This window comes from Phlebotomus argentipes, unplaced genomic scaffold (genome assembly GCF_947086385.1).
Source record: "Phlebotomus argentipes unplaced genomic scaffold, Phlebotomus argentipes genome assembly contig_15, whole genome shotgun sequence".
Classification (NCBI taxonomy): Eukaryota; Metazoa; Arthropoda; class Insecta; order Diptera; family Psychodidae; genus Phlebotomus; species Phlebotomus argentipes.
Window position 1 is genome coordinate 8,993,564 of NW_026776181.1, and position 26,648 is coordinate 9,020,211.

Consider the following 26,648-nt stretch of genomic DNA (forward strand, 5'->3'; position numbering starts at 1 on the left):
TTTGAGGAATTTTCTTTCAACATAAAATCACATTCGACACGAATTTCCATTCCCACGCTTCAAAGAGACTGTTTAGGAATTATTTAAATGAGTTGTTTTTTACAGAGGATTTTCGTGATTTTTTTCTGTTGTGCACGCTCACAAGAAGGAAACTCAATTATAGACTTCATTAATGTTTTATTTTTCGTATTTATGCTTCCTACATTGTCGCGATTCTTCCAACGACGTGTCTGTGTTTATCCAAATAGAAATTCACACAGCGACAGGTAGAATTTTAAATGGTTCATTTTCACAGGAGCGTTGAATTCTCCTCGGTATTTATTTTCAATTTGATCAAATTTTCATCTCCTGGAGTGTGCTTGAGTCGAGGGACCCTTATTAGGCCAACCACAATCCCCCATCTTCGCAATTGTCAATTTGCAAACTCGCTAAATTGTGTAAGATTACTGGGTGTGAAATGTAATTTGCATTATCAATTAGTGTGATTTCAATGGTTTTATTGATTTTTGGTGTCCAGAAGAAATTCACTGAATTCTTTATAATGTTCACTTGTGCAATCCTTTCAGAGCTTTTCTTGCACATGAATATTGAATACAAAAGAACGATTCAATCTAATTAAGTGCAAAATTCTTGCTCTAGACATCTAATGAGAGATTAAAGTTTCAACCCCCCTCACAAATCATTTACAGCACATAAATTCCCAAAGTTGGCGTGAGGGAAGGGAGTGAAATTGAATCATTTGATATTTGTCTAATTGGGTAAATAATTGCACACAATTAATAAACATTATGGTAATTTTTGACATTATTCACAATATCACTGCAATTACATTCAAAATCTATTGATAGACTGCATATTAAAATGCACGATGTACTTATCAAGCTTCACGTCAGAAAAAGTACTTTGACATTTTTTGCCAGTGATTAAAATTCAACCATGAATTTCACTCCTCGCGCTCTCTAAATCCATCCTGTTTTATATATTGATTTTCTACCAAAAGTTTTCACAAAGTGTTTTCCCTCCCGAATTTGTGGTTTGTGATTTGAATTTAAAAAAGCCTTCCCATCGAGATGAATTTTTTTCTCCTTCTCATCCCCATTTAAATCAAAAGTGAGCGACAAAACTGTGCAGAAGAGCAACGATAGTCAACAGATTGTTAAGAAAACGTGAAGAAAAGGTGAAGCCGTTTGAAAGAGTTTCGAGGCAATTTTCGAGGATTTATTTCGCAAGAGTCACAGGTAATTTCTCATTTAAGCATACTTTATTGTTCTCTCCCTTTCAATGCCTTTTGCCTCCCCGTTTCCAGGATAAGTGTTGGCTTTTGTTGAGGCTTTCTCCCGGGAGGATGTGCACAAATGATTAATTGGATTTTTCACACTAAGCTCTCGCTGTCCGGACGTAAAACTCCCTCGGGTCATAAATTTTCAGCAATATCTTTCGCGTAGAAAATGAAATAGTTCATAATGAAGGCTCTCAATTCTGGACCTGCCCAGAAGCTTTTTGTCTTCCTCTGTTGTTTCTGCTGATTCGATGGCACTTAATTTGCCTGCAATAAATGGCGACTTGATTTTGATTGGCAGGAAACTGTTTGCCCACTATATCTTTGAATTCTGCTTGGAATGTTGATTTTGGTTCTATCACTTTATGTGCCAAATAAAATTTTTTCACTACTCCTCTTCGTTGTTTTTGTTATCAATTATGGTTTGCGTGCGATGAAAAAGAATTGCTCTCTCTTGTTCCCCAATCAGTGACCTCTGCATGTACATAAAAGCTCTCAATCTTTCACGGGATAAAATCAATATATTGACATAGTGTGTACTATGTATATTGACACGGCCAGCAGGTCGCTATGCGCCTGATGAATGGGGGTGAAAGAAGAAGGACCCGAGTGATATAGTGAAATCACACCATGGGTAATAAGAAGTCTGTCTTAAAGAGCACTGATCGAAAAGACAGTAATACATTTAACATGAATTGATGTTTCGCATTTGTAGCTCAAAACAAGAGCGAACGAAGAGGCTCTTAGCGGGATGCCGAGGCACGTGGTTAGTTAATATAATATCACAATGAAGCTATTTTGCCTCTGTCATCGTCAGACAAATCTATCAACGTTGTCATGTTTGTCTACATATTACAGCCATTAATCGGTTGTTTATGCTACTGATAGACGATAGACATAACGAATTATAGTATACTCTGCTATCCAGAGAAGAAAATTTCAATGTTAGGGAAGATTGGGCCAATATGGCAACAGTTGCTCGCTTTCCTTCTCTTGCATAGCGCGTAAAATTTCTCCACTCTCAATTTCCACACATATTTTAACTTTGCATGGGCAGGAAGGCGAGCTAGTCACTTCTGTGAGCATCTTCAGGAAGTGAAATAGACTGGGTGAAAAGTTACGAGGTCTACGAGTAAAATTTAAATGACTTTTCATGAACCACATTTACTCTCAATGGGTTTTTTGCAGCAGATTTTCATTTCCAATGTATTATGTAGGGCCGTAGTAAAAATTCAGCAGCTCCGTGAAATTTACATATGAGGCCCATGTTATGAGGTATAGAGTGAAAGAGAGGAAAAATAGGGGAGCAAAATGGAAGCATGAAGGCGCAATTTGGTGGCGAAAGTTGAATATATTCACACGAAATTACTGGGGGTAACACAGAGCATTTCTCGCACAATAGTATACACTCTGACATATATGCAGTGCCAAAATTTAATGTGAGAAAGTCATTTTATGCCTATCGAGGGAATTCCAACGAAAAATTCAGCCGCACTGACGAAGATGACGAGGAGGGATTTCAAATGTCTACCGCACATGTAGTGAGAAACTCAATTTGAGGCACACACAAACATTTTACGGCATGAGCACTTGAATAAAATTATATGCTATCACAGCGACGTTAATTACACTTAATCAAAGTATATGACATAGAAACCACTATCCATATAATGAAGTCAACAGAAGATATTCGCGCTAATATTCCTTTTACACTCCTTGCATTTCAACTTTATTGGTCTTCCTCTTCTTCCCAACGACACGATTTGATACGCTCTAATTAAATTGTTATTTAAATTCTCGCACATATATTATGCATGCAGGACTCTTGGTGCTCCACAGCATCTGACAACGCTGATGATGCCAGTGGCGGAAAAGTGGGTGCTATCATAGTGCTTAATAAATATATTTCTCTAGATAATAAAATTCTTATGGCCAGCATAAATTTTTTACGCTCATGTTATGTGTGACATAAAGTTGAACAAAAATTCACGTAATAGCCGGACTGTCGAATTAGATTGATATTTAATGCCTGGTAATTGCAAAATGCATCGTGAAATCTCCGAAAAAATGTCTATTTAGCTAATTGTGATGCCTGCAATGCCATCTCATCTCCAAATTCCAACTGTGGCAAGAGTACACATTGATTGGTAGTCAGAGTGTGTTTTCCCAAGGAATTCCCACACTTTATATATCCGAATAACTTTCCCAGACCAGCAGGAATGCTGTCTTTACGCAAATATCTTTATGGCACTGATATTTCAAGCAAACTACCTCCAATGGGACATTGAGCAAATTGCAGGGAAATTATTTGGTGACTGGGCGCTGAAGGCGTGGACTCAAATTGGATATGTTTCCGTTCACGAATTTGGCGCCCAAATGTACGTTATAATGTCGTCGTAAAACAAACAGTTGTGCGGATTGTAAAGGGGGAAAAAGATGGAATTAGTCATTATTCTCCGTGTGGCATTAAGCGCCAACGGGGTAATAAAAGTGACCGATTTGGAGATGCGCCTTTCTTTCGCCAGAGATCATGACTTTTGAGTCATGACTCTTGTCACTCGCAATCTGGCATTTTTTCCCTCCACCCAAAGCCCCAGAGAGCGAACAAACACACAACTCAGAGGCAAGCATGAATAAAAGGGGGCCTTCTGGGCTCTCGGAAGTGGTGTGTCTCGGAGCATTGAAAAAAGCTAAGCAACTCGTAAAATTTAACATAAAATTTTATTCCAGCCAGAAATGAAGTATCTCGCGGGGAACGCATCGCACAATTGGCTTCATCGAGACAGGGAATTTGCATATCAATTAGAATAATATACATTTTACGAAGACAATAAGGATCATGTTACAATGTTTGAAAGCATATACGGAGAGAATGGAATGAAAGCAAATCCACTTTTCGGCATTATTTTCTCGAACGCGAATTGATTTTCTTTGCTGGGTGTGTTGAGATGAAACCATGCTCTAAATTTCAATTTTATAGATCAACGACTCTTCATCGCGATTGCGCAAAGTTTTTGTCTTCCTGACTGTTGAATGCTTATTACTATAGGAAAGAAGAATCACCAAGTAAAAATGGGTTTCCCCGATGAAATAAAGTTGTTTTTTGGCTCTCTAGTTGACATAACTGAAATTCAATGAGAATAGTCAACAAACAAATAACAACTTTTTACGTGAGGTTACTCTGTCATACTTTGCTCATCATAACTTCATTAACCAACGGTTCGGGCGTGATTTAATCATCTCGCGCTTTCTAATTTGAATGCTAATTCTTCCTGAGGGTTCTTCAGAAGCCTCTCAGAGAAATCACATTTGCAGCCACTGCGAGAAAATGTCGAAAATACGCGTGAAAAAATCTATAGATTGGTTGTTTCCATTGATGTGAAGAGACGGTTTTTTCCCCTAACTATTTATGTCTATTCTTTCTTCGCTTGATCCACCTCTATCGAAATGAGCAAGACGAGCTCTTGAATTGACATTGAATCACAAGCATGAGGAATTCCAGTGTCTTAAAAGGTTTCCAATTACCAGAAAGCTTTTGAGTACGACAGGGATAAGCCACTCGCTTACATTGGCATTTTTACATACTGCGCAGATGGCGAAGAGTACATTGACATTCTATTTCAAGCTTACCTTTACGAGTAATCAATTACGCAAAGAATTCCGCTTATAATACACAAACCCTGAATTTGTACTTTCAGATGAGAAGCAATACACTATCAGTGAAGATTCAGCAAGTATTCCTGGTATTTGGTTGCATTGAGTCCTTTGATGTGCGATATATAGTTTAAGACGATACATTTCCTGATTGATGTTAATACTATAATCAGCGAGGAGGAGAAAGGCGTTGTGTTTCCATTTCACTTGCTCTGTTTGTAGTGAAAACACGGCATTTCACACATTTTGCTTACACCTGTAGCGGTAATGCTATACAATTAGTCCTGAATTACTGTTTTCGCGAGATGTTAGCAAATAATAGTAATACTACACGGGAACATCATCCAGAACATAGGCTTGTCTGTCTGGAATATGCAACAGAATGAAGTGCTCATTTCGTCAGAAACGTACTTGGGTGAGCATTAAAGTGTAATCATCGTATACAACTAATATACTCCTCATTTGATGCGAATGAACCATGAAGCAAGATATAGTTTCTCGAATTAATATAGGTGGAGACCTCCTAACTCATTCCCTTGGCGTAATCTCAAATGGAATTTCAGCTCTCTGTCTCTCAGGCGCTGTCGTGTAATGAAATCTCCATCTTCGTCTCCAGAAGCACACGCAAGCATCATAAGTTTTCAATGGGTTATTCGCATGGAAATGCTTTCTGGTCCGAGCTTCAAACAGAAGTTACACATGTGAGTTTCGGTGGCACTCCAATTACGTCGAACGTCATTAGACAATGTACCGCATATTTTGGGAAAATAGATTAATTGGGATTAAGAGGGGGTGAATAATTTATGTATTTTATCTTGTATTAAACTTTCCACGATAAGGATTTGTACGTATGCTCTGACAATTTCAAGACAGTCTCGAGTTCGCAATTGTGCCGCCAATTAAGAACAGCCATAAAGCAGAAGTGTTGATCAGCATGGCAAAAAGCGCAATCAGAGAAATACGACAATTTAATAATATCGTGCTTATAAATAACCGCCCATAAAGTATCACATTTACAAGAAGCTCACTTTTATTTAAAAATATGCGTCTTTTATTCTCTCAGACGTGCAGAGAAAGAGATCTCTTCACGCGCTTTTTATTCGCAATAAAATATTGCCTCATATACATAAGTATATAAACATAGCGAACCAGTGCAAAGCGCTTTATTGCAACATCCTCGTAGAAGTGATGCTAATATAAACACATCATATAAGCGCTGATATAAACACCATTGAACTTGCTCGTAATGAAGCTGTATCTAACATTTCACTACACTCTGCTGGAGAGACATTCGCCATGAAATTATCATGATATTTGCCTCGTAACTGCAGAGCTTTCCACGTGACGCCTTCTTGCATTGGTGGGGACAAAAGTTACTCTTTGCCTTCCAATCAGAAGTGAGGAAGGCAGGCAATTACAGTTGAAATCTTTATATATTTGGTTATTGTGTCTTGTGCGCGCAATATCGTGGGGAAATAGTTTGATTCGAATGAGTTAAGCGTGGCTTTATGTAGCAAAGCATCTTCAGCATCCACTCGACAATATGCTCAGCATTGCTTTAATTTACTTTTATTGACTGTGTGAGCTTCGGAGATTTCTCAGGAGGGATGCAAGCCCAACGCAAATACATAGTTTTATGTCAAGTTGACGACTCTCTCTTCCTCACACTATTTGCCAGAGGAAAGAAACATTCAGACTTTGCTGTTCTCGCCTGATTATAAAAGTTATGGCAATGCTCTACGTCTACAGAGTTGCTGTTGTCTTCTGTGCACCTTGTTTTGGTAAATGGAATCATATCTCCGGCGTGGTTTCTTGCGACACAGGATTCCCCACCTTAACACGCCTCCCTCTCAAGTGTACATAAACACCTACAGCTGCACAGAGATGTAACTTTGGCGCTCAACTTCAAAACTTACTTCAACTTTCTCACAAGTACTTCAACAATAATAAATCAAATTAAGAAACGACAGACACTGTTGCCGAGAAAGTTGATGTATGTACAAGAAATCACAGAGTGTGCCAGGTTCTTAATACTATTAATTATTCCCTTGATTACGCCCATCATCTCAAATTAAATCTTCCGTGTACCATAAATGTACTCCGCTGGGATAAATTGCAGAAAAAGATAATCACAGACTTACTCTGCAACATGTTCAAAGGCAAGGGTGACAGTCTGGCTTTGATGCTTTCCGAACCAACAATGATATGTGCACTATTGAAATGCACATGCTTGTTTGCAGATCTCCAAGACTATCATTACCGGCTTCTGCATTTGTAGGGCTCTCATACATGCGAAGCCTTATTAAGCATAGCACTTGACTATTGTTGACACCATCTCTGGAAAATGATTTACTTCCTTGCTTCCACACCCGGCACAAAGCGCACTTGATGTGCATATTTACAAGGCAGAAGCATGAAAGGTGATGGAATATTTTATTGTCCAAGATGGGTACCGCAAAGACAATTGTATGCGATTCGACTAATTTATTAGCATTTCGCCACTGTTCGTCTGCCCAATGGATTGATTGTGAAATTCAGCCACATGCCGCCATAATGTATCAGAATTTTATATACTTTAAGAGCCTCTTTAAAGTCCGCTTCTTTGTGCCGCCAGAGATTAATGATGAAATTTAATTCATAGAACACAATAGTACAAAAGCTTTCACATTTAGATGGCTCACAGATCAGTTACCCCTCGTTAAACTTCTGAAACTTTCTTTTAAGTCCATTATATAGGGCAGAAGTAATTAAATATCAATATATCACGCTCTTTTATTAAAATTCCTCCCTTTCAAATTCAGCTGAAAATGAGACTTGCGATTAATTTTATTATATTTATAAATTTTGATACGAGAAATGAGTGGAGTCAAACAATTAATGTCATAACGTCATTTATAGTGAGAAACGAGCGGAAAATTCCATTTGCAACTTTTTATCAAGTAAAAACAAAGAAAAAAGCATGAAATGCGAAATGCAATTTCTCAAGAATTCACTAATTTAATTCCCTAACACACATTGCGAGTTTTATTACTTAATTAAAATGTTCTGTGGGCAAATGACAATTTATATTATTTTATTTTCATACTGTGATTAAATTTCACATGCGCATTTGTGGCATTTCAATTTGAAAAAATCCATATATGAAGAATGTTCAATGAAATTCGGTTTTTCGCGAAATTTGGCAAATCATTGAAGCATTCATGCATGATGCACAACACTCTGCTGAACTCTTATGCAATTTTGGTGGAATCGCACATTGAAGGGAATTGAAGAATCTTTCTCGCTCCTTCAAATATAATTCCTCTTTCCGAGATGATGTGAATATGTATTGAGAAAGAGTTTCTTCATCTTTTCTCCTTGTGTTTGGCATAGATAGGAATTCACTGACGATGAAATGCTCGAGGAAAGTTCGACATTTCACTTTGTTCAGCATACCTAGTATTCCGATGTTGTTACATTATGACACATTTTCCTCCGCTTCAGCTCCCCCTATTCAATCTTCCTCGTTATGTTGTCCATCGTGGAAGACATTTTCAGTGCATTTCTTGATGATCTCCGTCGTGATGAAGGTAACGTTGGGGTGGGAAGGGAGATGCGCAACAATGGTCAGGAAGGGTATTATGTCAATTGATTGCCTCTGCTGGAGGTTCAATTTCATCAGACTACTTCCCTGCGAAACGACATGTCCGGATAATCCAGATATGGATGCACTAGCACCACCAAATAGCACTCTGCACGAGTGTTTCCGATTCAACTTTGAAAAGACTTTGAAGGACTTCGATAAGTGCACTTTTAAGTACCTGAAACTGTAGCCAATTTGCTCGTCAGTGCCGTGAATGTCCCGATGTGTTCTATTCTATTAAAGAAGCAATTTGTCAAATAAATTCGCGCTCTATGAGTGCGGGAGTGGGAATTCTGATGACAAAACGCTCCTTACCTTGATCCAACGAAAACAGGGGAGACTCCATGCCAGGCGGCTTCCTGAGTGTTCTGCAATCCACAGTGGGTAATAAATAACATCGTGTTTGGCTCAGCTACCACACACAAAAGACCATGGCACATATAAATTAATTTATCTGTCCCTGGAGAGCATCTCAAGAAGCGGAAACCACCCAGTATCTCATTCTGTGGCACCCATTTTCGAATAATTAAATTCTTTGATACATCCTGCGATCCAGCTCGAAGGCGATCCAAACGTTTGTGTACAGGTGAATAGGGGAAAGAGGGAAATATTTGGCGGTAAATTTAGCTTAAGATTCCTTCTACCCGAAAAATCTATTCAGCTGTTTTCTGTAGAAGGTAGAATAAATCCCAAAATTATCCCGCTTTCCCCTATTCCAGAATTTCATGACCAGCCTATACAATCTACCTACATTAATCTACTCTCCAAGGGAGCGACACTCCGCATATTAGACCCAAGAGACAAGACCACCACGCCCTTGTCCGCTCGGCATTCGGGCCTTAAATCCTACAGGTAGCGAAGGAAAAAGTGACAGAGGATGTGAATCTGTCACGCCTCCGGGAGTCTGTCGTGGTGTTATTGTTCCCAAAGCTCTCAGCATCGAAAGTGAGATTTTAGACAGCCCAGACAAGACAGAAACTTGTGCTTTTGCTCAGCAAGAACTTGAAGATTGTCGTGAAATCTCTCTCAAATCCACAACTGTTATCCAGATAAACTTCGTGTGCTCTTTGAAGTTTCACCTGAAAGTCGTACACGTTGCCTCAACTTTCAACTATTCTGCGGGGTGGTGGCGAAGCACTTGTCGCGCAGCACAATTGGCGCCAACTTTCTCGCACAAGCATATAAGAATAATCCCAGCATAAGCCTCACTTGCTAATGCGCGTCTTCTCGCATGGCCGGAGGGAGTGTTTTTCTATCACAATGATGACATCAATTTTAAATATCACGCTGAATTAGCTGAGACCGAGTGTGGTTGAGGAAATTGGGAAAACAAACTCCCATATCACACCTGTTCGAAATTTTCATTTCATCGCACAATCTCTCATCCCATTGTCTGGGCTTGGGATGGCAAATGCTGCCTCACGTCGCAGCCCCGATGGCTAAATTTGAGTACAATGGAATCTCATGGCGAAAGAACGCACAAGCAGGGCGGCGGCATATTTGGGGAAAGCTGCCTGTCGTAAAGTTGAATGAGTCTCAATAAAAAATGTTTAATATTAAATTAACTTTCAAGTGGCGGCGGAGGAGAGAAACTTTGCTGCCATTGTCTATCGCATGGGGTGCGAATGATAAGATTGTCATGGAGGAAAATATTGGAAACATCGTGTCAATTTCAGCCTTTATGTGCGGTTCCTTTTCAAAGGCGAGAAAGGTTGGGTTGCGCTATCGGACAGAATGGAGAGCATTTGTTTTATCGGAGCCCAAGGAAGTGAAGGTGGGGAAATAGAGAAGACCTGTCAGAAGTGAGAGAGAGATTTCTTCTAAAACACCCCTAGAAAGCATAGAGGAACTCCCTGTGAAATATATCCTATTTCATAAAATATTTACACCTTAAACTTTCGACGCCGATAAACCAATAAAGATTTCACTGTGATCTAAAAGCTTTCCTCTTCTATTCGCAGACTCAGCGGCAGTCACACCTCTCCAAATGATAATCCCTCTGGTACACGTGTGCCAACATCCGAAGACATGAACTGTGGCATGTTCTGTGATTCGGGCAAAAGTGTGCGGAGTGTAATTTCGGTGAGCGAGAGTAGTTAAGACTAAGATGTATTGCACATGCGACCGTGGTCTCAGTAGTTATCTCCAGCACCATCCGTACTCCACACTTCCGCGCAACCCCTTCGTGGCGGCCGGACGCGCCCCGCGCCGCCCGCCACTCCTCACCTCGTCGCTCTCAGGCGCCAGGTCATGCGTGAACTTGCCCACCGACTGCCAACACACCACAGAGCGCCCCTTCTACTCCTCCTCCACCGGAATATGCGATCTCCACGCCGGCCATGTGATCCCGTGACGTTACAGCTGCTCGTGTAGATCGCTCCAGCCCCACCACTGCCCGCAGCCCTTCTGGGCCCTGCCCCAGGTCGCCTGCCACCAGGCTCACTGCCCCGCGACTCACTCCCAAGCGCCCGGGCAGCAGCAGCCGGAGATGCTGGGCGTCTCCGCCGGTTGTGTGTCACCTGCTATGTCCACATCTCCGCCACCGGCGCCTCCACCACCAGCGGCCAGGCCGCATCCTTTCAGCATCAACGGTTGCTCCCGCTGTCGTTTCGCCACCATCGCGACTCCTACGCACAGCAGACGCGCCAACTCTGCGTCCCATCACGGCGACATGTCGCGCCACGGAAGCTACGGAACCCAGGCCAACTCCTACACAGGTCAGTCAGTTTTTCGTCAAATTTCACGTTAAAGTCGCGCATTTTGCGCTCATTTATCAATGCAACAACGCGCTATTTTGTGTACATTTTATTCTGATTCATTATGGCTTCATTAAAATTAAACAAAAACTCATTCTAAACTCATATCTGCGCTTGGAATTCTATTGAAAAACGGTAAAATGAAACAATTTCAACTTTTCCAATTTCCTCTAAATTAACACTTAATTGCAACAAATTGAACCAGCTTGCCAACTGTATTTATGAAGACCTGTGTGGAATTTTGCCAATGTTTCACACTGAGCAAAACACAATGAGTGTTACAACAGACATTTTCATATGTAAGACACAAAGGCAACAGTGAATCTTAAAGAAATTTTCATATATGAATGTGAAATGGACTGCAAATTTGCAGATAAGAATTGTAAATAAGAAAAAGGGTTGTCAAAGAACTGTTGATTTTCAGAGATTTTCAAGCATATATACATAAATTATTATGTATCCTAAAACACTGTATAATACATATATTCCTGTGAAAATCAGTAATACATTTTCCGCTTGAGTGAGAGAATAAATTTTGCTAATCAATTTCACGTATGTGCTCTGAAACCTTCTGAAGGAAAAGTATTTCAGCAATCTTTTCCCTGAGAACAGAGAGATCAAAGGAAAAAAAGGGAACTTATTGAAGAACTTGTTATCAAATTGAATGAATTTTTTCCCCATTGAGAGTAAGGAGAAAATTCGTAAAGGAAGGAATGTTGCTCCATTCAGAATTTGACATCGACTGAAAAGAATGACACTTTAAGCATCTAAAAGGCCATATTTTGAGGTCAAATGTCATAGGAAAGATGTTATGACTGTTATGAGGCATGTTTAAAATTCCTGACATAGCTTTGGTGACAAAGGCTTATCCGGATCATCGACTTTATAGGTAAAGTTGAGCTTTCTGGCAAGATATGCATAGATAGGCAAACATCAGTATGCAAAGCTAGAGCGCGCTTAGAATGAAGAGTACATTGAAGGTCTAGCGCCGGAACTTGCTTAGAATAATTTCTTCATTCACATTATAATGCATGCGAAGTGCCCATTTGCGTTTCAATTACACCAATTTATTCACACATTCGTAATTGGCATACAAAATGCAATTGTAGAGAATTATTGATGACACACCCATCACTCCAATTACCTTTAGTGGTGTGCCATTTTCGCACGTGTTTACAAATGTAATGCATCGACCAGACACCTTTTGTGCGGCACATAAAGTGACTGAATTGTACGCCGAGAGTGGAATAAAATAAATTGCATGAGCCACACTGAGCAAATGAATATTGTGACTTGTGAAGCCAATAAACCAGTCATGTTAGTGTGATGCGATTTATTGCCACATGTGATTTCCACACCGAAGAATCACACGCACTTCCATCTCCGACAGTTCAGACAGTGACGAATTTTCCAAAATACGAGTCACAGATAAATCTTCCTCGTGGACCACAAACTCGAGCGAATTCCCATGAATTTGGTGCTTGTGATGTGGTTGATTGCAATGCCGCGCGAAACGCGATTTGCCACCATCTCTATCGGTGCATTATTACATTACCAATTTAGAACTTTGCAAATTGGTTATTACATTATAAAGAGGAAAGTATAATGAGATGTGGGCTTATTAATTTACTTCACTCATGGGTAAACATAGTTTAAATGTTTGGCTTCTCGTCTGTTGGTACGAAAGTCTGCGGTCAAAATATTTGTGGAAGTTTTCCATCATCTAGTTATGATGTTGTCGACGTGGTAAACATTACGCTGTAAATATATGAAAATGGGACAATCTGTAAAGTATAGTAAAGTCTATCAAGCGAAGACTTATTAGCAAATTTGTTTACACTAGAGGCACAAAAAATCATTTTCGCATGGTGTCAACCTATAATAAATTTAAAGCTGAAGTGAAGTGTATTTGAAGAAAAATCATTGGACTGTGGACTTGAAAAGAACATTAAATTTACAGAACCTTTTCCTCATAGTCAAAACATACCCGAAGTTACCTTTCTTATAAATTGTTAATATTTCCCAGATGAGTTGACTTCTCGTGATAACCTTCCGAGTGAATTAGGAATACAAATACACTCGGCAGAACCAAGAATACGCGCCAAAGCAATTTCAAGGGCCTTTTCAAACAAAATTTCAATAAGATGTGTATCAGAAGAAAGAAGTATTGTGTCTTTGTATGGGGCAAATATTTACTTCCATACTACTGAGAGGCAAGAAATGCTCTCTGGAGGGTTGTCTCTTAAATGACACTCCAAGTAAGAACTACATCCCCAAAATTGCCACGGGCACATGTCGAATTCCATGCAGAAGACTTTGTTGGTCCTTCTCTTCGCTCCTAGAGACATTTCTTCACCCGCATTTAGCATATAAAGTAAATAATTTCTCACAATTTAATATGGGATGCTCTGCAAATTTTCCTTAGGAGAAAATCACGAATTTAGCATGAAAAAGGAATGTAAACAATTTTTCTTGCGTCTCTCGCAAATTGCCATCTTGAGTGATGGAAGAATTTTGGGTCAGTGATTTTTCTTCTGCTTTACGAACCGGAGACCGATTTGTCGTTTAATAATTCACACACACATTTCGCCAGTTGTGACAGCCATAATTGCTGACAATAAACTAACCAATTTACAAGAATTTTTTCCATGTTTTACGTCCCCAATGATTTCCCCACCCCCATCAAATGGCGTGAACACGCGTGAACTCCCAAACACACACCATTTGCGATATTTGAACTGAAAAAAAGCACACATTTCCTAACCGGCGAAGGCATAACATAAATCAATTTGGAAGGCGTCCGACAAAATTATTTTTAAATTCAAACCCATTTTGCCATCAACATCTGTTTCCCATCCCGAAAATCATGCGGGCCGCATATCGTATAAATGCGAACGTTAAGGAAATCGCACAAAAACTTTATGAGAATTCCCACTATTTTGCGGCTCTCTGGGCAAGAATGACGAGAAAGTTGAAAGGCGGTGGCACTCGAAAGCGAGCCTTTTATAGAATAAACTTTTTGTCTCACAATTCTCTTTAATGGGCTTAAAAGCGAAGCCTACCCACAAGGGAGAATTCAACCCCAGCTCAGCAGGGTCGAAAGGGACCCCACGCCAGCAAATCCCGCCACGTTCATCATATTTAGAGGGGTAAATTTGTAACTTGTAGTCCAGGTCGAGATGCTTCTAAAACTGGGTCACACCTTGTGTCATGTTTTCAATAATATGAACTTTGAACGCCCCTTAATTCATATTAATTACCACCAGGGATGTAATATTCATGTCGCACGGTCACATTTCTTTTGACAATTCACATTCATGTAAAATGCAAATTGGACCATACAAAATTCAACAGGCGATCTAGAGAAATCACTCCGTTCCTTACAAGCATTGCGAACGCAAATGCTTTCCCAGTATTTCCATTCCACTCCATCTATTCTGACAGAGCCAGGAGAGCTTATTTAGACACCCTGTGCTCCAGCAACATGACCCGGGAAGTTTATTTACATACTCAACACTGTATTATTGTCACGTACAATAGAATGAGAAATGTGTTATTTGCAAAACACACTCAAAGAAAGTCAAAATAGGGGAACACCGTGCTACCCTTTTGTATTGACTAAAGAGCTTTTTCTGCAACCTTTTGCCTGCTTTTTTCAATGTGCGTCGTAAGATTTATGATAAATTTTGAAATGTATGACAGATTTTCCATTAAGTTTGAATTGAATATCACTCGAAAATCTTCCCTGCGGCAGAATAAATTGAATGAAGTATTCCCGATACCGAAATAAATGGGAAATTCAAAGTAAAAGTAGAATTCACAGCACAAAGCCATACCGAATTCGATGTCATTTCATCAAATTTTGAATATCACTTTGAGGCCCTTTGCACAATTTAATTTGCCCACTCAACTGTACTCCGAGCTCTGTGTAATATTTCACGATTGCGCAATGTAGATGGACAGGTGATGCATCATGAGTAATGATCAAGAAACTTCATCCCAAGCAATTAACATAAATCCCAACACGCAGTGACAGAATTGTGATATTGGGACGTGTGTGGCGCTAGCTATAAATGTATCTCCAGCCATTTGATCATCGCTGACGGGAATGATGAAAGATACATCATCGAGCGGTTTAAGGATGCTGTCATGCTTCTGTGCTTGCGAGGAGTCAAAAGACCGATAAATTTTTTGCCAGTCAGCTGTTGCTTTATGAGGGCGAGACTCCCGTCTTAGCACAAAAAACTGCAAATAAACACACTGAAGAACCAAAGGGGTCGGTCATTTTGGCTAAACAATGACAAGATGCACCGAAACAATGTTTTGTAAACTAACTATTTGGGTAGACGAACTCAAGAGTCCACCAGGAATAAAATTATAGTATATTTATTGAACAATTTTACAAGATTTTTGTGTATAAATCGTTTACAGAACGTACTTCTTGTTCAGCAATGCAGCACCCTTCGGAAAAATTTATATCTCCTGGCCACACAAACTTACAGTGCATCTCCGCTGAGGAAAGCCCGAGAGATTCAACACCCTCAGAATATATTGCAGAGAGAAATTGTTTTCCTAGCCATTCTTCATACTAAGAGAAAAAGTGCGATGTTTCACGTACTGTTTCGAGATATGCTTTCTCTGATAGACTCTGTGTCTTTAATTACTTCATTTCAAACACTTTACATACATTATCAAATCGACTGCTCTCAAATTTATATGCGCAGTGCCTTTGATGTTTATCTGTTTGTGCGTCGAGGACATAAAAAAACGCTATGTTTGGAGAGTTTTATGCCATGAGATACGACTCCACAATATTTTTACGATTTTTATTATTTTATTATGAATGTCGCTGGAATTGTTTGTGTGGTTTAAATAGGAATCGCATATCTCCGCTCTTTATCCTCATGCGAGGGGTGGTCGTGTGGTGGTCAGAATGACAGTAATTTATCATTTACGACTTCCCAGACTTCACGCTATTTTTGGTGCATGTGACGGCCGTGATTTTTGCATTTACTGCATCATTCCAGCTCCCATCGCCGGTTTGCATTTTATTCATGCATTTTCCTTATCTCGACATTCATCAGTCATTTCCATGCATTTTGGCTGAGATAAGACAAATTGAATAAAATTGAATTACATTGTGATACCGATAAAATTACGCTCATTTTCTCCATTTCCTTTCGTATTAAAAATGGGATTTTGGCGCAGCGCTTCGTATTTTGCTGAATGTGGCCCAATTTTCCTTTGGCGGTAGTTTTTTTTCTTTCCTTTTTGAGAAATCTCTGCTTCATTTGAACTCTTTCTCTTGCTCCATTCGACATGAAGCCAAATTATGGTTTACAGGTCAATTGACAGAGCGTGACTGAATCACTGAGTTCCTTCTCAGGAAGTGTGGTGAGAGGAGAAAATGTTAAGGAGCACCTTCCTTCCCTCAGAACTATCCGCTCGTCTGACTTCAAATGGAATGCCAAGGAAGAGGGCATCAGTCACAGGAGCGTAATTTCATTGAGAATTTCAAGTGTCGATGAAATGTGGGGTTGAGGAATATGAAGGAGTGACATGACATGCCATTCAAGAGGGTAAAATGAAATTTTTATGCACATATTCTCCACCCATTCCCATTCCCTTGATCCATTTCCCTCAAAAATTTTCCACTTTTCCATAGATTTATGCAGAGTTGACGAATAACTCCATTTCGCTGAGCAATGAAGCGTCTCAAATGGAATGTATCCTAATGCAGAGGGATTTCTCCTTGCCTCTCAAATTGAAAGACTCTCAGTCATGAACGTCCCTTTTTGCGGACGGATAGAACAAGTTTCAAAATGTAAGCGGCTTTTGGCGTGTTCCTTAAAACTTAACATGCAGAAAAATCCTCTATATATATATATATATATATACCAAAAAAGCTCGTATCTCATCAAGCTTTATAAACAGTCAGGATTTTTATATTTACACACCCAATATTTTTTTGGGGATCTCACCATTGTTGATGTTCACTGAATCCGGTAAATTTATGTATGGATTGAAATTCTGCCGTTGTTCGGCGGTGGTCTGAAAGCAGAAATACGCCATTTCTCGGTAGAGTTCCCAATTGTTCACGCAATTAATCATTCCCGAGGATAAAGTCATGTATAGAAAGCAGTGTGTCATTGGTCGGCAGGAGTTCCTGAGGAATTTTACACTTGGCCCACAAAGGATGTATGAATAAGTGGTCTGGCATGACGAGGTGAGCCTCGAAGCGACACATTCCAAATATTTGCGGGGTTGTTGCGGCTGAGATATCGTATGAGGAATTTGTGCTCAGCAGAGAGGATCAACATCACATCCCACACCATTCTGCGTGACTTTGTGGCGGATGAGCGTCAGTCCGAGCGATGACACTGAGGCCGTTGAGGGGGTGTTCTTCTGACGCCTCGCAGCTCTCCTTAGCGAATATTGATGCATGCGAGGAAGAGAGTGTCTGGAAACACCATTAATTCCACTAGATCGGATTACGAGAGTCCCATTCACGAGGCGACGATTTAGCAGATCATAAAGCAAGTTTATTAAATATAACTCCGTATCACTGAGCTCGAGTGACAACAACCAACACACATGGAGGTTCACATTTCACAATAAAAGGCCATATTATCGAAGGGATTGATTTTTATCTATAATTGATTCATCATAAATTCGAGAGAAGAAAAACACCCGCAGGAGCATTTTTACGCAGACGTCGATATCAGTGCCAAGATCTGAGGCAGATTCGGTAAATAAATTCACTTATCGAGCAGCCAGACAAGAATAATGTGACAGAGATACAGAAAATGTCCATGAATTCTGCCTTGACAAGAAAATCCGGACGAGATGTGTATATATTGAGAGGGATTTGAGGGGCTCCGTTTTGAAAATATGGTTTTCTTATGAAAATTCAAGGACTTTAAAGACTCCTTTCTTGTGACACTGCAAAAGCACGATGTACAACATCACACCTCCATTCATTCAGTGTTGACAGAGAGTATATATGTTTTATAATTACAAGCTCACATTTAGCAACTCTAACTGTGATCCTTTCTGTGACTTCTAAACACGCAATTAATCTACATAAGCGAAAGCCACGGGATTCTCTGAAGAGTTAAATAATTGCGATCATCAAAGGAAGAATGGAGGCGTGAAATTTGCATTTAATTAAATTGCACAAATATTCTGCGACGTTTTCAGCTACTGCACGCACCACAGCATAATTTATATCGCTCCACTGGAAAAATGCGTAGAGAAGCCTCGCATCTAATGTGGTCACGCTAGACTCCAACTTACCTCTCGACACATATTCAATTTTGTCACCAAACTGAGAGTCACTTCCCCTACATTGTGCTCTCGTACAGTTGCAAGATGTCGTGTAATGAACATTCAATTCCCATAAATAATAACCAGAGAAAATCCCATCTCTCAGCTCTTCTTAGTCATGTTGTCGCTGGTTTAATTTCTTTTGCTGGGATAGAATTCAGTGTGGCATAAATATTTACGACAAGTTGGTTCTTTTTTCCTCATAGTGGTAGATAATTTATCTCTCCGGAGATTTCATGTTTGCTGAGGAAGATGAATTATTGATTGCATAGAATCACGCGTCTCATTGAATTGATATCTCAATGAGAAACTATACGATGTCCTCGTCACCAAATTCTCTGTCAATACATTCACGCACAGAATAAATGCAGCAAAGCTTCAAATCAATTTATCAATGATTTCTATTTGTGCGTTTTTTTTTCTCTGAAAGAACATCGAGTTCCTCTGGCGTTGTTTCCGTACATAGTGTGTGTATACAATACATATGTACATGACAATGAATGGACCGTCTTTATCGCTTAGAGTCACCCCCTGAGCATATTGTGCGGAAGGCAATTAATCAGATGGCAATTTTCTGTGATATCTCATCCCCGATATAATGAAGGTGGCTTAATTTAATGTCTGCAAAATTGAGTGGGCGTCTTGAATGGGAATGGCTCATTAATAAATAGGCAAAGTGTGAAGAAAATAAACACATCACCCCACACGAGGAGTGAGCCAAAGAAAGCGAGCAGAGGCTTGTGAAAAATATTAATTATACAGCAAGTGTGCCGCCCTACCAGCCCCTAGACTACACAACAATTATTCACTTTTACAATAGACATAAATCTCTATAATTCATGAGCCTCATGGAAGTTTGTGAAAAATTTTATTCTCCTGCCCCCAATTTATGGCGCTAAAGAGATATTTTGGAGTCAGCACACACAAAAACGTGCATTCGAAATATTTGAGGTTCGCACAGTTGCTATGATGAGTCTGCGTGCTACTTCTTCCCTCATGACAATACACAACATCACGGGAAACTTTCAAGAGGTTACATTGAGGGGCAAATAATGGATTTATCAAAACTTTGCATTTTTAATTAAAAACTTGTACTTCCCTGTCATGGTTTCCCGCGCCTGTTGTGAAATTAATATACAAGAAAATCTCCATTTCGCATCGAAACTCCCCGTTTCAAATTTGCATATTAGTGATGCACAAAATTAAGCTTTGGGCTTTAAAGTTCGAAATGTGCCAGGACTTTTGCAAAGTGATTTCTAATCAGAACCTGACCAACACATTGAATATTTAATATTGTGTACAAATAGATAGAGTTAAAGTTATTTTCCATCTCCATGGAATATGCTTGTGATCCTGAAATCAGAACTTTCAAGGAAAATCATTGAATTTAAAGTAATTATGCAAATTGTCGTGCATTCACTGTATAAAAATACACCCTTTAAATTGTTCCCTAATGGCTGAAATTGTGCAAATGTTATAGAGTTTCTAGATCTCTAGAATCAAGTGTCATTTAGCAGACGTGAATACAAAACACAAGTTTTAAATGGTTTCCCATGTTCTTCAATTAAAGTTTCAGGAAGTGTATTTCATTTGCAGAAGTATCAGAGTTTCCTCAGGCGTCTGTAAGGTTGTTCATTTGCTTGTGAATGACAAAAAAAATATGTGGTAATTTATTAGCAATCCAACTTTTTTGACAATGTAGAATGAAAATTAATTTTCAGCTAATTTCCCCTCTGAGGACAACTTTTGCTTGAAAATCATTAAGAATGCTTTTTAGCCTCGGGTTATCAAAGTGGTTCGAAGGACAGGAGTGAAAGAGTCGAATTATTATTCTCTGTTGTGAGGAAATTCGCCTCAACAATCTAATCATAAACACATATTATGCGAGCTTTACTCAGTGAAGCCGGGAGAAAGATCTCACACCTCCTCTCAACAAAAGAGACACTCTATGTTCTCACTTAATAGCATTACAGAAAACACAGAGAGAGAGATGAAATTTTCCCCTAATGCAGTTCATTCGCTACTCTTTTCAGGCTACGATCCTCGAAGCCGGCTGCAAGAGGAGGAGGATTCCGCCTGTCCGGCACTTCTGGAGCGAGAATTTCACTCACTCCACAGAAATGTGCCAGCTCTCAGGCGTGCCGGCGTTGATACTAATGCAATACGACAGGTAGAAAATTAATTCCCATCATTGGCAGTGAAATTGAGACAAAATACGCATTTCGCCCCCGTGAGTCCGTGAAATTGTCATTCAGCCAGCGAAGCTTCTGGCATTTTCATCATTTAATGGAAGAAAAATGCTTTCATTTTAAGTAGAAAATTGAGAAGAGACTTTTGCTCATGATATCGCATTACTTGGGCGAGATCTCCACCCAGCAATCAATATGCTTGAGCGAGTCAATTTGCAGTTGAGCTTCATCAGCGCGAAGTACCGAAGCACCTTCCAATCAATAGTGTTGAGTTGGAGAGCAAATAATTTTCTTAATCCCCATAAGTCTTCATTTAGCGAAGCGCGGGCAAAATAACCGAACAGAGCTGCAATTTTCGCGTTTGTATTGCCTCAAATATTCATGAATGACGGCGCGCGAGCGAGAATGACTCGGCTCGAGCGACTCGATCGATATCAATAACAGCAGATGAACAGGAGCACAGAATCTAATTGCAATGGACAGTCTCGAAAGACAGTGGAGAAGCCGGGTAAAAATCTCATCCGAGCCACAAACAGAGTCAAAAGTGATTCTTTTCTCTCTACTTTGCGGCGCATTCGCCTCGCCACAGAAATCACACTTATGAAGCCATAGGCGATGAACTCTCAATGGAAACTGCGGCGCTTATTTGCTACATGCATTTTTCGAGCTGTTTTAACGTGATGCTATTTTCCGCAGCACTTCTACCCCGACGGCGGCTGGGGCTGGATTGTGTGCGGCGTCTCCTTCCTAGCCCACGTCCTCACCACAGGCTTCCAGCTCTCTTACGGGCTGCTGCAGCTGTACGCTATTCCCCATTTGGGTCATGAAATGGCAACGGAAACAGGTCAGTTCACAACCATTCATCAAGCACTTGCACACTTCTCGCAGCTCCCGTATTACACAGGAGCGAACAAGGATAAAAACTATCGGCGTCAAATTGGGGAAGAGAGGGTCACTTTTGAGAAACTGAAAGGTTTCACAAATTTTCAGTTCATTTCCTCTCGAAGCAGATTTTTTTCTTCACTTTTTAAACTCACTCCGATACATTTGAGATACAATTTAGAACTGTGAATTCAACTGTAAATGAAGCGCTTTGAGCGAAATAAAGGCTAATTAAACTGTGTGCAGAAAACGCGATGCACAAGTTTGCATATCCAACCATACATATGTTTGCAATGTCACTTGAAATTCAAATTTACACAGGAAATATACAAACACGTATTGAAATATTTCCCGCGTTCTCATTCCGAATACAACCCACTCTCCTCTATAGACACAAATCGGCTTGCCTTTTTCTCCTTCCGTCAATGTGAAATAACATTCAGTTTTTGAGTTCAAAATATCCCTTAAATGGAATTATCTTTGGTGTTGATGGCGCATTAAACTGCGGTGTTGAAATTGCATGACGTTATATGGTTTGAAGATATCCTCTGCAAGTGGCATGATATTATCGATTTTACAATAAAGTGATGATTGAAAATATACCTTGTGGGAAGTAGATTATGCTCACGATATTAATTCAGTGAGTTTAAATGCAACTCTGCGATGCCAGAATAACACGTACAGCGTGAAGCAGAGAATATACTACAGCAGATAATTTGATAATGTAGGCAAGAGTTCAGACCAGCCAAGCCGATTGTAATGCTTGTTCACTTTTTATATGCTAAAATAGAAAGAGAGGATTTGCTTAATAACGCTGAACAAATACGTTATTTGCATTGCTGCTAAATGGAAATTAACGCAACAACTTGAACGCGAACAGAAAACCTTTTATTCAGGACTAATTCGTTCACTGTTTGCTCGCAAATTTCAAAGAACGGACTTTACTGCAGATCCCGATTTAATTAGGACTAATAGCCTATTGAGATATGGCTGAGCAAACACAATAAACTTGAGAAAGCTATACAACGCCACAAATTTCAAACTTCCCTCCCTCAATTTTCCACCTGTTAAATTGAGCCTAATCTAATTCGAGAAGTTCAATGTATCACCTTAGAATTTGCTTTTATCATAATCGCCTCAGTTTTCGCCTGTTTCCATACTCTAGGCGCACAAAGAAATGAAAGAGAGCAACAACTTTTGAAGTGAGATAAAGCTAGTTCTTACAGATGAGATATCAAAAAAACGTGACAGTGTGTTAAAACTTTTCCTTTGATGCCATAGGCTTTGTGTCATTTTGCAACTCAAAATTACTTCTTCAAATATTTACCGTGAATTTGCACCTGGAGCCAGATATGAACACCTCTAGTGAATGTCTGCGAAATTCTGCGGGCTCTGCACTTGAGGATGAAGATGAATCATGCAGAGCACTAAAACTTCCATTAGACAATAGCTGCCGCTGAAAGCATCACAGGAAGTGGCGGTATTCAGACGTAGGGAAATGCCATTAGGGATATGTAATTTCTGTAATGCACTTGCCAAGCTCGGGTGCTAAATCGAAGGAGTGAAATATCGAAGAGATTACGGTGATGGCAAAGGAAGCGGCAAGAAAGTCAGTGTGCTTTTTTAACACAGCTCTTCCCGCGCAAAAATCATAAATCACGCGTGTGGGTGGATTTTCTTCCATTGCTCCCCGATGAAATGAAAATTCCTCCCATGAGAAAGCTGGAAAATCTTCCTCCTTCCCCAGAAATTCACCCCAGCAAATGGGCAAAAGAATGAGAAAAGCCCAGGCAAACTGCTGAAAATTAAAATTATTATATTTGCCAGCAAGTCTTGCTTTCATCAGAAACTTTTCGCATAAATATTTGAATCGCTCAGTGGGCCAGACCGTGCTTCATTTCACTGAAAGAGTCAGCTTGAGAAAAATAACAGAGACATACAAGAAAAGTATTCATCAAGCATGAACGAGGTTGGAAAAACACAATGTGCGTTATTTATTTCTCATTAAAACCAGAAAGACAGTCCATTAACCCGAGATTGCTTGACAAATCACGGAATGCAAAAGCCAAGCTCTCTTTTTCACACTTTTTCACGACCTCACAAAGCAGAACAAAGTGTATAGTTGAGAATGTGAGAAGTTTCTGGAGATTTTTTCCACTTTATTTTCTACTTGATAAAAACTATGTCAAAGATGGGAGGAAAATTCTCATTTGACCCAAAACTACATCTGAACAGTACAAAGTTTGTGAATTATTTTAATTTTTCACATCTGAATTGAAAGTTGTGCTACATAAATTGCTCTCAGTAAACTTTAATACTTACGACCATTTGTAATGCTCTTACTTTGAAATCTACTTGGATTTCTCTTGGTGTGTTTTTTTTCTTCGCTTTAACTGGTAACTTTTGCTAAGAGGTGGAGAGATAACTTCTGCTCAACCTTGATAAAGAGACCAAGACTTGACATCTTTAAGTTCACATCGAGGGATTAAAATGACCCAGTGATTAAAGCACTTTAAACTTTCCACCACGAGCAGATGATTAATAACTTAGCAACTTTGTGATTAAACATAAACAGACTCATTAATATTAATAGTTCTCTGTATGCACAACTCTTTTCAAAATTCACATTTCTCTCATTAGCGTATATTTTTCCCTTTGAACCGGGAATGAGCATAGAGTTATAGTTAAACACGTACGGGAAAGTTGCTCGTAATACGGATAAACTTTTATGGTCTGGGGCAAAGTCGTGCAAATTATGAGCAATTTCCACCCCCTCTCGCCCAAATATTAATTAGTTGAGCAACCGTAATTTAATTTTAAGGTACACCAAGTCAGATTTATAATTACCCTTGAGAGATATTATGAACTTTCAAGTTATAAATCGTAAATTGACTCATTTTGGTAAAAAAAAATTCACATTTTCATCTAAAAAAAAAAATAAACCGTGAAGCAGTTAAGAATAATAATGCACCGGAAAGTGAAAATGACAGATATAAAGTCTAGAGAATGAATTTGCAAAACTTCATAAAACGCATCAAAAATGTATGATAGCGATATTTTGCCGTCATGCATTATGTCTAAATGCAATTTCTCCATTGTCTCCATTGTCATGTTACACTTTTCAGACTTGCTGTCACCCATAAACGCAAAACTTTATTTCACATTATACGAATGACACAATTTCGGTGATGGACAAAAACGCCACGTCACGTCACAAAGTGTTTGCCAATGCTTTCAGGCGTTTGCAGATGTTTTGTGCAACTTTTCAGCATAGCCGAGGGAGTTTGTAAGCAATATTTATAATAACAAGTACCGTGCATTTCTTTTCACGTTTTTATCATGCTCTAAGGGATGAAAATGTCATAAAATACCATCACATCTTCCGCTATTATGAACTCTGAGAAGGTTGTAATCATCAGGAACTCGTTGACTGGAGAAAATCTATAACTCTTTTAAATTCATAAAGTTCATAGAGACCAAAAGATGAGAACAGGGCGAAAAATTTAATGAAAAATGTATGTATGACTTCTACTTCCGCTGCTCGTTAATGCTTGACGGGATGCGACCTCATGGACCTCATAGCTGACGTGAACGTAATGAATGATTATGAAGACCGTGAGCTCTGAATTTTCACAGTTTTGTTTGGAAAAGCACTTTTTCATCCGGAAAGGTTGACAGGAAAATTCTTCAAATTAACATCAAGTTAGTGCTTTTTTGTTCACCTGAAGCCTCAGAAAGAATCATTCATCATTCAAACTTCCCGTCCTTTATTCTTGCGGGGTTCAATCCATTTGCAAGAGAGCTTGGCGATAGAGTTGTGGATGGCCACAAAAAGCTTAGCCGAGAGATTCTACAGCTCAATGAATAGAAGCCTATATCTCCAAGAGAGGGGTTCAGCATAAGCTTTTTGTGTGGCTAAAGAGGATGTGATTCCGCATTCAACATCTTTCATGAGTGTTTGCATAGTGAAGCTCCTCTTCGAAATCGTACCAATTGAACTGAACATTTCTCTGACAAAGTTTATCCTTTATTGCATGTGAATATTATGGGAAATATATTATTAACTGCTGTCTGGCCATAAACAAATTATAGGCAGATTTCATCAATTGAAAGTTGTATGCATAAATAATATTAATTTATGCGGATTTAATATTTTTACACATTACTTTAATTCGATAATTATATCGGTGGCACCAGAAGTATAATTAATATGTGAAATCGCTTCTAAAATAACACAGTGCGAAAATAAACACGCCAAATTCCCATGTCATGAATTACAAATGAGTTGTGGAATTACAAAATTTAAAAAAAAAATCTTCTCTAATTTCCAATAATGTTAATGCATTCAAAGTTCTTGTCAAATCACCATGCAATTATCAATTATTTGAGCAACAATGGTCAGGGAAATGAGAATTGTCATCACTATTATAGGAAGGGAAGTGAAATAGAACTCATTTCGAATAATTATACGTGCGGTTAAACTATTTGAACTCATCAATTGGTCGTTCTTTTATTAGCAGCATGTATTGTGGATTTTCGAATTGAATCAATTTGAAAGGGTATAACACATCAGCGACCAATGGCGAATTATTTGCAGAGTGAGACTAAAAAATTCATTGGCTTTAGCCGCTTTAGCACACGCTTTTCAAATTTTTATTTACACACGAATTATTTCATTTACAAATATGGGATTCCATTGCCGTTATACCTATTAAATTATTTTTTAAATCTCATATTTCGCCCAAAGGAAAATTGGGTCATGTACAATTACAAGGACCAAAGCAATAAGTTGCCACAGCTGAACTTTGTCATAATATATGGAGAGAGTGGTGTGGGTGTAAATATGTGCATGAACAACGCATTTCTCTTTATGTAGCTAAACTGGTGGCCAATGGAAAACTCCATTAAAAAATTACAATATTGCACAATCAGTATATTTC

At 39.2% G+C, this 26,648-nt stretch overlaps 1 protein-coding gene across 1 annotated transcript in view; it reads left to right on the top strand.

Moving 5' to 3' along the window:
• Positions 1–758: 758 nt before the first annotated feature.
• The window catches only part of LOC132262413 (monocarboxylate transporter 2), a 33,260-nt gene continuing 7,370 nt past the window's right edge, over positions 759–26,648 (top strand). The window contains exons 1-4 of the mRNA XM_059761686.1: positions 759–1,238; positions 10,517–11,272; positions 20,671–20,807; positions 21,523–21,670. Coding sequence (XP_059617669.1) covers positions 11,044–11,272; positions 20,671–20,807; positions 21,523–21,670 — 514 coding nt within the window. The 5' untranslated portion in view covers positions 759–1,238; positions 10,517–11,043. The remainder of the gene's footprint in view (positions 1,239–10,516; positions 11,273–20,670; positions 20,808–21,522; positions 21,671–26,648) is intronic.